The sequence below is a fragment of the Lipotes vexillifer genome, unplaced genomic scaffold (assembly GCF_000442215.2).
Source record: "Lipotes vexillifer unplaced genomic scaffold, Lipotes_vexillifer_v1.1 scaffold131, whole genome shotgun sequence".
Taxonomy (NCBI): Eukaryota; Metazoa; Chordata; class Mammalia; order Artiodactyla; family Lipotidae; genus Lipotes; species Lipotes vexillifer.
Window position 1 is genome coordinate 2,956,496 of NW_006782866.1, and position 14,200 is coordinate 2,970,695.

At 49.3% G+C, this 14,200-nt stretch overlaps 1 protein-coding gene across 2 annotated transcripts in view; it reads right to left on the reverse strand.

Moving 5' to 3' along the window:
* Positions 1–358: 358 nt before the first annotated feature.
* Positions 359–14,200, reverse strand: part of DTNB (dystrobrevin beta) — a 262,633-nt gene continuing 248,791 nt past the window's right edge. For both annotated transcript variants that reach the window (XM_007455514.1, XM_007455515.1), the window contains 4 exons: positions 10,570–10,729; positions 9,692–9,781; positions 2,459–2,493; positions 359–666 (listed from right to left, as the gene is read on the reverse strand). In XM_007455514.1, the coding sequence (XP_007455576.1) occupies positions 2,489–2,493; positions 9,692–9,781; positions 10,570–10,729 (255 nt within the window). In that variant the 3' untranslated portion in view covers positions 359–666; positions 2,459–2,488. The remainder of the gene's footprint in view (positions 667–2,458; positions 2,494–9,691; positions 9,782–10,569; positions 10,730–14,200) is intronic.

Genomic DNA, 14,200 nt, shown 5'->3' on the forward strand with positions numbered 1-14,200 from the left:
GAGGGAGGGGAGGGAGGAGGGGAGGGAGGAGGGGAAGGAGGGGGATTCGTTGGGGCTGCAGTGTAGAGCTCTCTCCCTGCTCCCGCTTCCCGCCTGGGCTGCAGTGCAGCAGCATCAAACAGGGCGGAAGCCTAAGCAGTGAGAAAGGAAGGAGGCTATTTTTAGCACAGTGGCCAGGGTGTGAATGTTGGTAGAACTGAGCAGGTCCTGAAGCTGACTGCATGATAGAGGGAAGAAAACCTGTTGGTTTTTAAAGGTCAAAGGTCAGGCGGAAAGTTGTGCCCCCATCCTGGGGAGCACCCCGAGTGCTGGCGAGACGCCAGCAAGAACTCCACCCGGTCACACACACAGGAGATTCGTGCTGTTTCTTTTCCCTTTTCAACCTCCAGTAAATTCCTGTTGCAGAGATGAGACCATGCCCCGAGGGGAGTGATGAAGATGCCAGTTCCTGCAGGACTGGGCGAGGTGCGGGGGTGTGTCCGAGGCAGCACCAGCCGTCCCTCCCACTTCCCACCGTCTGGGCTCCCCTCGCCCCAGCGGGTGGTGACGTCTGGCAGCCTGCAAGCCTGATCCAGGCGAGCAGCGGAGAGATGGACAGGAATGCACCTCTGGGGGAACACCTCGCCTTCCTCCTGTCGGTGCCAGCTCACTCCACGTCCCCTGTGCCTGTGCAGGAGAGACGCACTGTGACTCCCGGGCACTGCCAAGGGTCTCCGAACGAAGGTTGCTAACGTCTGCTGGGGACAAGACAATGTGCAAGGATGGCGCTGTTGGGACGCTTACCTTTCAACTCGGGATATGCCAAGAGTGACAATACTCACACCCCCTTTTAGGGAAGGGGGCATTCTCTTTTCTGGGGGTATCTCAAGGCTTTGGAGTCCGTGCTTAGGTCACAGGGTCAGGAAGTGTTTCCAGGAAAGAAAGAACTGTGTTCACAGTGCAGGGTTTGGAATGTGGTGGTTTCATGGGAAGAACTGTAACTGAGGAGAAGGGCAGAGACGCGCTGAGAAGCACTGAGCGGAGGGGGAGAAGGCCTAGCTGCATGCCCGAGGGCAGCAGAGCTTAAGGGTCCACCGGAGCGTGCAGGCTGTTCATTTGACTCTCCACTAGTGGTGAGTTTCTCAATATTCCTCCTGGGGTCAGAGGACAGCACTAGGAGCAGAGGATCCAGCTCCGATTCCAGTTCCGGCACCAAGCTCCTGGGTGGGCCTTAGTTTCCTCATGTGCACGAAGAGTGGTGGCCCAGGTGGCAGACACGCCTTTCCTCATCCCCCAGTTCCTGTGTGTCCCGAGGAGAGGGGCTCTGACAGGCTCCCCGAGGGCAAGTCAGTTCCTGACTGCCTCATGGCTGGGGTCTGCATGCGCAGTGAGTTCAGGGAGAATCCTGCCCCAGCCTTGGAGGGTCCGTGATTTCCGGGGCAGCGAGAGAATTTCCGCAGCTTGCACTGCCCATCTTTAGCTTGCACGATCCCTGAGTCAGTGGAGGCTCAGAGACAGCAGGTCCTGGAGTGCCAGCAGGACAGAACCAACGGGTTGGTGCAGACGGGGAAACGGGGGGTGTCAGGAAAAGCCCGGAGGCTGCTCCAGGATAATACTGCTGAGAAGGGCCTGGGAAAGTTCCTTTTCTGGATCGTGGGCTGCAGCCCTGGCTTTTCTGCCTGGAAGATCTGTGACTGAGGAAGATGGCCTAACTTTTAAACACAAGAGGTGGGGGAGGGGAGGGAAGAGAAGACTGAAAAATAAAGAGAAATGTCAAGGCTGCACCAAAGGCATCTATCCTTGAAAGAACCCTGCTCTTGAACAGATTAGTTGTCCAATTATTTTCGTCCCTTCCTTTCAGTGTGCAGTGCATGCCCCGAAACTGCAATACCTTGGAACTGGAACTAGATAAAAGTTAAGGTCCTGAGATGGAAAAGTGTGAAAGTCTAATTTCTAAAGGCAATGGGCATTTGCCTGTGAGGAAATCTGTACTTCTATCAGTTTTTTTAGGAAGTGAGAAGGTGCAGCTTGGCCAGGCATCATGGGAAACGACTTGGTCGACTTTGCAGAGTCAGTGTGATCCTGCGCTGGCTGTGGTTTGGACCCCCAGAGAGAAATGATAGTGGCTGGGGGAAATCAGGAGCAAGGAGGCAGCGGCAGCCCTGGGAGTGACCTGTGACGCCCGCTCCCAGAGCCGGTTTCAGCCAGCGGCGTCTGGTCTGCCACCTGCATCCCAACACAGGTGACACCAAGGCCTGCCTGAGGCCCAGGCCCACAGCAGTGCAGGACGGGTCCGGGCCTGGAAATGCGGCCCCGCCGGTATGCTGGAGGGGCTGAGCAGAGAAGAGGAGCAGCTGGGCTCATAAAGGAAACCCCAACTTGGATATCACGTGTCGGGGTGGCTCTGGCTTGGGAAGTGTGGTGGAGGAAAGGGAGGAGGGAAAGGGGCCGTGGGGCGGGCAGAGAACACCGTACTCACCCGCGCTTCCTCTCTGTCCCGGCTCCTCCGCTAACCTGTGCAGCACAGACACAAACGATATACTGAGGTCACAGTCGGGGTCTCTTCGCCACCCAGATGTTCACCTGGGGCCTCCCTGACCCATGGGCTCCTGCGCTTGCCTCTCCCCTTTTGCTCCTCGTAGGTCGACTTTGCCCGACCAGGTATGAAAACAGAGGGGAGTCACCCAACCTACAACCAGCAACTGCAACAACTGACCTTATAGAGCCATGGAAACAAGTGCCTCTCAGAAGGAGGAAGACAATAATACTAAAATAGAAAGGAATCTACCTTAAACCTAGGGAGCAGTTACATCAGGGGGCACAGTCCGTGTGGTTCTGAAAGTGAACAAGGTGAAAATGGTCTAAACTATGATAGGAGCAGTAGTTCCTTCCCGCAGACATATCTGCTTGGGATACTAAATCGTACTCTTGTTCACCCTGAAATCTTGAACGATCGCCTGGACCCTCAGAAGCCTGTATCTATTCTCACCAAGGACCACTGCTGTCAGTCTACCAGACACGCACTAGCATTAAGTGTGCAAACTGGATTTATAGCTCCCAACACCGTGGGGGCAGGTTCTGGGAGAGATGATTCTGAAGGACACAGGGACATGAGGCCGTGGAGTAGCTGAGACAAATTTAGGGCTCTGAAGTAATATGGGGGAAGTTATGTTAGCCTGCATTTCATCTATATAGTCTTGGTTGTAAGTACTGACCCCTCAAGGTGAGGGGATGCAAAGTGGGAATCCAGCGGAGCAGAAGCATTCCCCAGGGTGCAGCCAGACAGGGAGCCAGGGTAGGCAGGGAGAGGCCGAGGTAGAGGTGAATGTGGTTGGGAAGTGTGGCTGAGTCGTGAGTTCTTCAAAAGTGCCCATTTGGCTCTCACAGTTTTTGCACTGAGCAGACTATGCCTGACAGGGTGCTGATCCAGTTGTGTTTGTATTATGTCAGCATGATTTCAACCCCAAAGAAGCAAATCGTTCTCTCTTTCTGGTTGATACTAATTGCCCTCTGATGCCTAGGTGACAGTAGTTACTGCTACCTCAGTCTATAGTAAAATCTCATGCCTAGATCACAGTGGAGAATCAGAAGGTCCATCCATAAAAACACGTGGTTTTAGAACTATACCCACATAACAGCCACACGTTAACTATAGGGACATATCCTAGGACCTTATACAGTGTTGAGAGTCAAACATCCTTTTTAAACCCTACCCATCTCTCACCCCAACTCTTAATACTCTTCCCCTTGGGGATGACACCTAAAAGCCACAGAAACAGAAATTCAGGCACTCTCATGAAAAGATTTCACATAGATATACAAAGCAAGAGGTGCAAAGAAAGAAGAGATGTTGACAGGGCAACACAGGTGCCAAGACAGAGGGACCCTGAGGGTACCGGGTACCAGACAAGGGAAACCATACCCAGTCCATGTGTGAGACAGAGCCTACATCCAGACTTGAACCAGGTCTAAGCCTACAGTCTGTGGTCAGGGCAAGGCCCAAGTGGTCAAGGCACAGTCCTCTGTGTGCTTCGGGGGAGCAGGGCAGACCGAGGACAGGCCATGGGAAAAGCTATTGGGAAGGGAGGGGGGTATATGGGAAGAGAGGCCAAAGAAGCAGCTGTTATGTCTTCAGCCAAGAACATTCCACATGAATGCTGGGATCTGGTTGGACTGTGTGTGAGTGCATGCATGTGTTTGCAGCATGTGTTTACATAAGCGTAAATCTATCTCTGTGTGTCTCCTCTTCTCTTCACCTCTTGCACTACAACCCTCCTGCCTTATTCCTAGTCCCCCATCGGTATGCGGAAGTCCATCTTCTGTCCATTTCTTTGCAGCATTTCTAGATGTTTCAAACACCGCTGCCCTCTACTGCTGACCTTTTGACGGCCATGCCAAATACATCATTCTCAGCAATTCATCATAGCTATTGTCCACTTTCTCCCAGGCCTTGCTCTGACTCACTCGATGATTTCAGCACCTGGAGTACATTTTTCTTCTCCCCGTTTCTTCCTTGGCAATTCCAGTGTCCTTGCTGACAAACTTCAAAGACCTCACTCTCTTATCCATACCAGCCACTATGGGTAAAAGCTCTGGACACCGCCCTCCCAAGATGCTCCTCCTTTCCCGTCACAACTTCCTTTCCCGCATCCACTTCTTTCCACCCTTCCTTAAGACTTCTCTCCCTTCACGTGGTCTCGCAGTCTGCTCAGACTAAAGCATGGGCACTGGCGTTAGAGACACCTGGGCTGAGTCCAGGCTCTGCCACTTACTGCCTCACGTTGTTTAACCACCCTGAGCCCTGTCTAGAAGCCCTTCCTCATGGGGCCGTGGAATCAAACAGGAAGAGTGTGTTATGTGCAGAGCATCCAGCAGGGACCGGAGAGAGCTGGGCCAGCTCCATCTCAGGCTCCACAGCCTCCTCAGGGCACACCCACTTCTCTCCCTGACAAAGTGCTCTCCTGCACACCACCCTGTTTATTTCCTTACGTTTATGAATCTACTGACATCCCACTACATGCCAGGCACTGTTCTAGGCACTGGGGATACAACCTGAACGAAACAGACCGAAGTCTCCACCTTGTGGAGCTTATATTTTTAAGGAATCCAGCAACTGGACATATTAATACATCACAGAAATAACAGCTAACTCTCAAATGTCCAAAGAGAATTGTGTTACCTGTTCAGGGTAACACAGAAACATGCAGATTAATAAGAGCATGAAGTTTGGAGTGAGAAAGACCTAGTTCAAATCCAATCTTTACCACTTAACAGCTAGTTGATCTAACTTTCTCTGCACCTATTTCCTCATTGGTAAAATGGGGATATCATTATATTACATATCTCACCAGGTCGTTGAGGACTGAATGAGATTATACATGGAAATCATTTAGCACAGCTCTTTTGAACATACGTTATTTTTAAGAAGGTTTTATATACAATAAAATGAGGAAGCATTACTGTCCCGTGCTGATACCTTTCTCTATTGCTTTTAATTCTTCCGAGAAGCCACAAAACCATCTGGCTATTCTGTCCACAATAATCTCTGCCTTTTCAGAAACTCTTCTTGTATTTATAACCATATGCTCAAAGTTCGATGACTAACTTTTCCTGCCACTTCCTTTTATCTCCTATTTATTTTGTATATCTTAATTTTGCTCTCCTAACTATATTATAAACTCCTTGAGGCAAGGGGTCACATTTGGTGTTTTAATTGTATCTACTTCCTGTATCCCATCCATCTATCATAGTGTCAGGAGATCAGAAAGCTTTTGTTGATCCACTGACACAACCACCTCTAGGGAAAAACTTGATGGTCAGTTGGGAAAAGTAGGGAGAAGGATCCGTGGGGGTCTGAAAGCTCTGGGGAAAGGTGGCAGCAGGAAGGAAGGCAGAAACAAAAGGGAGAGGGGATTTCGTTCAGGGGCTATAGGGCTCTGGCTCCCATTCAGACTAGGGGTCCTGGAGCTGCCTTTAGCTCTATCTTTCCCATTCTGCATCTTCTCTTCTTTCTCTGCACCTTCCCCTGCTGTGAAAACAAGTCCAAGGAGGCCAGTGACCCTTCAGCACAGTAGAAGCATAGGAGGAGGGAGAAGCGAGTAGCTTAGGAGGCTTGGGATGAAACCCTAGCTAAAAGCTCATGGCTTCAGGTCTCCAAGGGTGCTGAAATCACCTAGTCTGCACCCTGTGTGGTCCATGCCCCAGCATCATGTCCCCATAAGCCCTGAGCCCAGAGCAGTGCAGTCTGATGTCACCCACCCAGCTTCTGGCTCTATTGCTGGCTTCTCTAAGGTGATGATATCTACGAGGTATATGGCTAATACCTTGCATTCAGGTTCAAGAAAACAATGATAAAAGTGTACAGCAGGGAATACCTAGATGAACACTGGCTTTCGTTAAACAAACAAACAAACAAACATACAAAAAACTGGTTTTAGCTGATGACAAACTTAAAATGACTGAACAGTGCAAAGTGGCTGTGTGGAAAAAAGCTAATGCCATCTAACGTTACTTTCCCTGGGGCCTGCTCAGGGAGGTGGCAGAGCTCACTGTGCTGGGGGCGGAGTGGGGGGCAGGGGGAAGACCCCTTGCAATGTGGAGACGTGCTCAGCCCTGGAAACTCACTTTGAACCAGGGCCTTGCAACACTTGGGCACACGGGATGGTCAAGTGAAACCCACGTCACGTGAGGAATGGCTGAAGGAACTGTGAACAGCTGCCTAAAGAGGAGAGGCTACGGGAGAGCCACGTGATCTGCCATCAAATACTGGAAACTCTAACATGAGAGGAGGGACTGAGCTCACTCTGGGTAGCTTTAGAGGGTGGAATGAGGATCAATTTGCTATAGAAAGGCAGATTTTGGCTCCCTGATAAGGAAGAACTTCCCAGTGAGGAGAGCTGGTCATGAATGAACTCGCTGGAAATATTCAAACAGAGGACTTTTATATCAGGCAGCAAGCTGGATGAAATGACTTCCAAGATCCTTTCCAACTCTCAAGAGTCCATCATTTGTGAAAAGATTTCAGAAAAGATGAGGAGGGCAAGCTATGGATATAAACAGTATGTCCACGCCGTATAGAATACATGGAAGATAATTTGAGCACCTACTCTCATCCTCATGAAAATCTCAACAGTGATGGTAAAAACAGGTTGGGGACTTCCTGGGGACGCAGTGGTTCAGAATCCGCCTGCCAATGCAGGGGACGTGGATTCAAGCCCTGGTCCAGGAAGATCTCACATGCTGTGGAGCAACTAAGCCCGTGCGCCACAACTACTGAGCCTGGGCTCTACAGCCCGCAAACCACAACTACTGAGCCTGCATGCTGCAACTACCAAAGCCCGCCCCCCCTAGAGCCCATGCATTGCAACTACTAAAGCCTGTGCGCCTAGAACCTGTACTCTGCAACAAGAGAAGCCACCACGAGAAGCCCGCGCACCGCAACAAAGAGTAGCCCCCGCTCACCACAGCTAGAGAAAGCCCGCGTGCACCAATGAAGACCCAACGCAGCCAAAAACATAAATTAAAAAAAAACACATGTTGGGCTTCCCTGGTGGCGCAGTGGTTGAGAGTCCGCCTGCCGATGCAGGGGACGCGGGTTCATGCCCCGGTCTGGGAGGATCCCACATGCCGCGAAGCGGCTGGGCCCGTAAGCCATGGCCGCTGAGCCTGTGCGTCCGGAGCCTATGCTCCGCAACGGGAGAGGCCACAACAGTGAGAGGCCCGCGTACCGCGAAAACAAACAAACAAACAAACAAACAAACAAAAACACATGTTGGTGTTGGGCTCTTCCACTCACTGAGAAACTGGCAGCCTTGCATGTAAAGGGAGTTTACCTCTGTGTTTGATAGAGATACTGGGCCATGTGTGGGGCTAGTCCACATCTACCGTGGACTTAGAGTGGAGCCTCAGTGAAAGGGGCCCTCGTGGGATTGCAGACATGATCCCTTGTCCTGTGCGGGGATAAGGACAGTGTGTGGTAAGAACGTCGACTTAATGTTCAGACCTAAAGCTCTAGGACCAGCTTTGCCCCTTCAAGCTGTGTAACTTTAGGCAAATCTCTTTTCTGATAATCACTCACTGCATTTCTAAAGTAAGGGGAGTGGACAATGTGATCTCTAAGGTACCTTTCAAATACATTACATAGTTTTGTTAAAACTATCCTTTCTTACTAGGAGAGATTGCTGAGTATCCCCATACCCTTACTGATTATGAAGCTGTTTGGTCTCTATATGCTTTGTGTTTAATGATGTCTAGTTACCTCCCAAACTAGTGTGATGAGCTCATGAACCACTCATTTTGCACAAACTCTAATACATGGCCTGAGTGTGGTTAATTTCCATGCCTGAAATCCCCTAAGAAATTCCCTCCAGAAGTGGGATTTCTGGCATCTGTGGGGAGCTATGTTAGGGAAGGGACTTTCTAATCACCCATGAGGTCATCTCAAGGGTGGTCATCTCTTCTGTTTATGTGTGTGTGGAGGGGAGCAGTGCTTCTAAAAGGGATTGAGAACTGGTACCAGAACAGAGACAGTGTTACTGTAATGCTGCCTGAACAGGAGAACTGGCATCTTAACTGTACTGAAAAAACCAACACAGGCCACACACTTATTCTGTTCTAAATGAAAACAGCAGATCTGAGAGTGAAGCCATGGTCCAGACCTTGGCCTGGTCCCATGACAACACTAAAGGCATATGCTTTCTCCTACAAAGGTCTGAAGGAGTACACAAGGCTCGCCTTCCTTAAGCGCATGCACAGATGATTTCAATGTATTGTGTTCGAATAAGTACATGTGTCTGAATAGCCCACGGAAAACCTGCTTTATATTTTTATTCAATAACCTTGTTAAGCTAGTTCAAGGTATCCAAAAGCATTACATTAGGTGGAAAGACACAAAAGAGGGCCATCTGTATGAGTGACCCCCAGCACTTAGGAAGGGAATGTGTTTGTTTAATATATAACACGGGAATCTGACCACCATAAAAAAGATTAGCAAAATATCTGACGGCTTCAAAACTGATGTAATCATGGGCATTCTTGAAGACATGCTGATATGGGAATGGCCTTCTATTTTTTCTCTCCTTCCTGGGTATTATGTAAGGGGAAATATGCCATGAGGTAAGGGTCTCTGGAAAATCACTGAAATAGCTAAGAGACAGACAGACTGAGAAAGAAGTCATAGATAAGACTGAACATGAGGAACGAAGGAAGCAGCAGACTCAGGTCATGAACTTCCAGTGAAATCAGAGCCTCGTCATGGACAAAAGGAGAGAATAGGGTTTCAAAACCAAATCAAATAGGAGAGAGCAGAAAGGCAGCCGGGAGAAAGTCCAGAAGCTTTTGCAGCTGATGCGGTTCCAGTCATCCAGGAACACTCTGGAGCGAGACAGCTGAGCAGGCCTAAGGAAAGAGCAGCTGTGGAGGAAGACAGGTGGAAGACAAATTAAGTGAGGAAGGGGCCTAACTGAGCTGAATTTCTTTAAGGTCGGAATTGTGTTTGCTCCACAGGGCATACTCTTAAGAGGAACCTAAACGTGTGATTATCTCTATGTGATCATGTGTGGAAGAGAGGCTCCCAGGATGAAGGCACCCAGTGCATCCCTGGAAGGCAAGATGACCGCGTGGTGAAATTAGGGAGACGCTTTACCACGCAGTGAGGTGGCGAGGAGGGCGCGGAGGGGGAGGTGGGAGGCTGGGCGGGCACTGTGGGCGTCACCTGAGTGGAGCTCCTTCACCAGGGATGACATGGTGCTGGTGATGGAGTCAGCGGCCACCAGCAGGTCATTGCGGAGGTCTCTCCTTGTACCTGAGGGCAGTCAGAGCAGATGGCGATGCCGGGTGGGTCGGGGGGAGAGAGCTGAGCGAACGCCTGGGTCTGGGTCGGCGGGGCCCTGGGACTCAGGGCAGAACTCCTAGGGGGAGATGGGTCGAGCAGCTCTGCCCGCTCCCAGGCCGTCAGGAGCACCGGTACCCAGGTCTGTCTGTGGTCCTCCTCCCTCTTCTCTCTCTGAGGAGCAGGACCCTGTCAACTCCATACTTCTCAGCCACAATCAAAGGAGGCGGATTCTAGAACAAATGCTCAGGCAGGACTTACTCACCAGCTCCACCTCCCTGCTCTTGTCTCCGCCCCAAGAAGACTTCCTGAGCTGCCTTGTCTTCCCCCAACCGCATAACATCACTGGCCGTTAGCTCCACGGACAAGGAGGCTTCAGCAAGGTCCTGTTTAGAGTTCCACTCCTTCTCTTGTTTGCTCTAAGGACTTTCTGGGCCGAGTGCCCGACTTCGGGTATGCTTCCATGCAATTCCTCCGGAGGAGGCAAAGCCCAGAGGAAAAGGCACTTCCCACAACCCAGAAAAAAGAGCACAGAAGCCCAGGGGGTCTGTACTTCGCACATGTACAAAGCCTGCAGGCCTCCCGTTGCAGACCAGCCCATCTAATGAGAAGGGGTCAGCGCTTGACTTATTTTTACTGTATGTGAAAATCTGATCATTTAAAGCGAAGTGCACAAAAGAAACTGGGAAAACCTCAGTAGGAATCTTGTCCACGTTTCCAAACCCCCTCAGTGCTCCAATATACTCTGCTCCCGGACTCACCCTGGGCGAAGGCCTCCTGCACGTCCCCGCCGACTCCGCTCAGCGGGTCCTGCGGGCAGTGGGTGGGTGTGGAGCCAGCGGAGGTGGAGTGCACGGGCATGGGCATCGGGCGGCTGCCTCTGTGAGTGGGCGACGTCTGCTGCGATCCTGTGGCCTGAGCCTGGGAGAATCAAAGAGATAAAACATGTCATCTCAGGTACCTTACCTCTTTGAGGAAGGGGAAAGTCCTTTTTTTTCAGTCAACCTGAGCCAGCCCAGGGCTTCAGTTCAGTGGTGCAATGCAGTGCACGATCACATTTGAAAGGAAGGAGTCAGGCTGCCTTCAGCACTGGTGAGAGGAAGAAAAGGGAAGGAAAGGGAGAGAACAAAGAGGGAGGAGGGAGAAGAGGCAGCAGGAACACTGAAGAACGGACTAAAAGCGGGAGGGAAAGGGGTAGAGGCGTGCACAGGGAGGGGGGGCCTTCCAGGTGGACAGATGGAGCAGAGTAGCTGGTTGGAGGATCTGGGAGGGGCTGGGGTCACACAGCTGGGAAATAATATACCAACACCTTTGAGTTTTGTTTGCAAACACATTCAGGTGCATTATTTCATTTGATCCTCATAACAACTTGTGAGTAGAAGGAGCACATGTTTTTTTGTATCCATTTTACAGAAGAAAAACAAGGATGAAGGGAGGAAGAGCTCTGTGTCAGGCTGCACGTCTCGTCAGCGGGAGATGCTGGAACAAGTCCTTCTACTTTAAGGGCAATGACACGTGTTCTGTGCCTCTGCAGCTGCCAGGCCACAGGGAGCGCGCTGAGTTTGTGGGTCAGGAGTCTAGCTGCAGGCTGTTCCCAGGAGCCTGGTCATCTGGCCTGTCATGCTGCACTCGTCGTGCTGCAATCGTCAAGCACACACAGTGAGGTCTTCTGTGAGCCATCCCGTGGGGACTAGGTGAGAATGGACACACGTTTAGTGGAAACCAAACTTTCCTTGTGAGGCTCTGCCTCCGTTTTGGAGAAAGCGTGGAGCAATGGGATAAAATTTTAAAACTCCAGTTAAAGGGAGCTCGCTGAGATTTGGGCTCTGCTGCTCTTCAGAGGAAGGGCAACTGAGGGTGGCATATAGACCGGGGTTTTCTTTGGAAGCAAAACTGGGAAAATATAAGCCAAAGTGTGCAAATGAGTTCAAAGGAAGATAATTATCTTTGGGGATCTGGCTCAGAAACCCCACGTACAAACAGAACCTGCCACCTCGAACAGGCTGACAGGCTGTGTGCACAAAGCCCCAGCTCAACGCTTCACCCAGTGTGAGCGCCAGACCAAACGGAAATGGTCTGTTCTCCATCGTTCTTGCTTTGATTCGTGTCTGTGTGTTTTAATTTGAGAAACTTAAAAAATACAGAAAGCTTAAAAGTGGAACATAATAGACCACTCAAATTTATAATTAATATCGTGTCAAATTTATTCCAACCTAAAAACACTGCAGATAAATGTGAAGACCCCTTTGACTACTAATTCTTTCCAGTCCCCTCCTCTCTTCCCTTCAGAGGCAGACACTGTCAAAGGTTTTGGTGTGAAACTTTTTACCAACGTGTACATATGTAATTATGAATAATATATGACATTTCGTGCCTTTAAATTTTGCATGAACGGGTATCATACTGCACGTATCATTTTGCAACTTGCTTTTATCATCTAGCATACTTTAAAAAATGTTATTGAAGTATAGTTGATTTACAATGTTTAATTTCTGCTGTACAGCAAAGTTAGCATACTTTTTGAGATCTTTCCATGATAAAAATAAATATGAACTTAGACTCTTACCTCACATTATATACAAAAACTAACTTAAAATGGATCATTCCAAATATAAGAACTAAAATTATAAAACTCTTAGAGGGAAAGATTAGACAATGACTTTTCAGATATGACACAAAAAGTATATACTACAAAAGAAAAACAGATAAATTCGACTTCATTAAAATTAAAAACTATTTTTAAAGGACACCTTTAAGAAAGTGAGAAAAACTCAGAGGATGGGAAAAATTTTTGCAAATCATATATCTCATAAGGGACTTATATTAGGAATATCTACACAACATGGTAAATCAACTATACTTTAATTAAAAAATTAATTAAAAAAAAGAATATATATAGATCTCTTGGGACTTCCCTGGTGGTCCAGTGGGTAAGACTTTGTGCTCCCAATGCACGGGGCCCAGGTTTGTTCCCTGGTCGGGGAACTAGATCCCACATGCATGCCACAACTAAGAGTCTGCGTGCTGCAACTAAGAAATCCACAAGCTGCAAGGAAGATCCCACGTACCGCAACTAAGACCTGGTGCAGCCTAAATAAATAAATAAATATTTTTTAAAAAAGATCTCTTACACTCAATAATAAAAGGACAGGTAACCTAATTTAAAAATAGGCAAAGGATCTGAATGGACATTTCTCTAAAGAAGATATGCAAATATCCAATAAGCATATGAAAAGATGCTCAATATTACTGGCCATTAGGGAAATGCAAATCAAAACCATAATGAGTGGGACTTCCCTGGTGGTGCAGTGGTTAAGAATCCACCTGCCCCAAAAAAAAAAAAAAAAAAAAGAATCCACCTGCCAATGTAGGGGACACAGGTTTGATCGCTGGTCCAGGAAGATCCCACATGCCGCAGAGCAACTAAGCCCGTGCGCCACAACTACTGAGCCTGCGCTCTACAGCCTGCGTGCCACAACTACTGAGACCACGCACTGCAACTACTGAAGCCCACACACTCTAGGGCCCGCGTGCCACAACTACTGAAGCCCACGCACCTAGAGCCCGTGCTCCGCAACGAGAGAAGCCACCGCAATGACCGTGCACCGCAACGAAGAGTAGCCCCTGCTTGCTGCAGCTAGAGAAAGGCTGCACGCTGCAACGAAGATCCAATGCAGCCAAAAAACAAAACAAACACAAAACCCAAAAAACCACAATGAGCTACAACTTCACACCCAATAAGATGGCTATAATAAAAAAGACAGATAATAACAAGTGTTGACAAGAATGTGGAGAAATTGAAACGCTCAAAAACTGCTGGTAGGAATATAAAAATGGGGCAGCTGCTTTAGAAAACAGTTTGGCAGTTCCTCAAAAGTTTAAACACTGACTACCATATGACCCAACAATTCCACTCCTACATGTATATACTAGAGATAAATGAAAATCTATGTATACACAAAAATTTGTACACAAATGTTCATAGCAGCATTATATATAATAGCCAAAACGTGAAAACAACCCCAAATGTCCAGGGACTTCCCTTGTGGTGCAGTGGTTAAGAATCCACCTGCCAATGCAGGGGACACAGGTTCGATCCCTGGTCTGGGAAGGTCCCATGTGCCACGGAGCAACTAAGCCCGTGAGCCATAACTACTGAGACTGTGCTCTAGAGCCTGCGAGCCACAACTACTGAGGCCACGTGCCACAACTACTGAAGCCCGGGCACCTAGAGCCTGTGCTCTGCAACAAGAGAAGCCACCTCGGGACTTCCCTGGTGGTGCAGTGGTTAAAAATCTGCCTGCCAGGGGCTTCCCTGGTGGCGCACTGGTTGAGAGTCCGCCTGCCGATGCAGGGGACACGGGGTCGTGCCCCGGTCCGGGAGGATCCCAC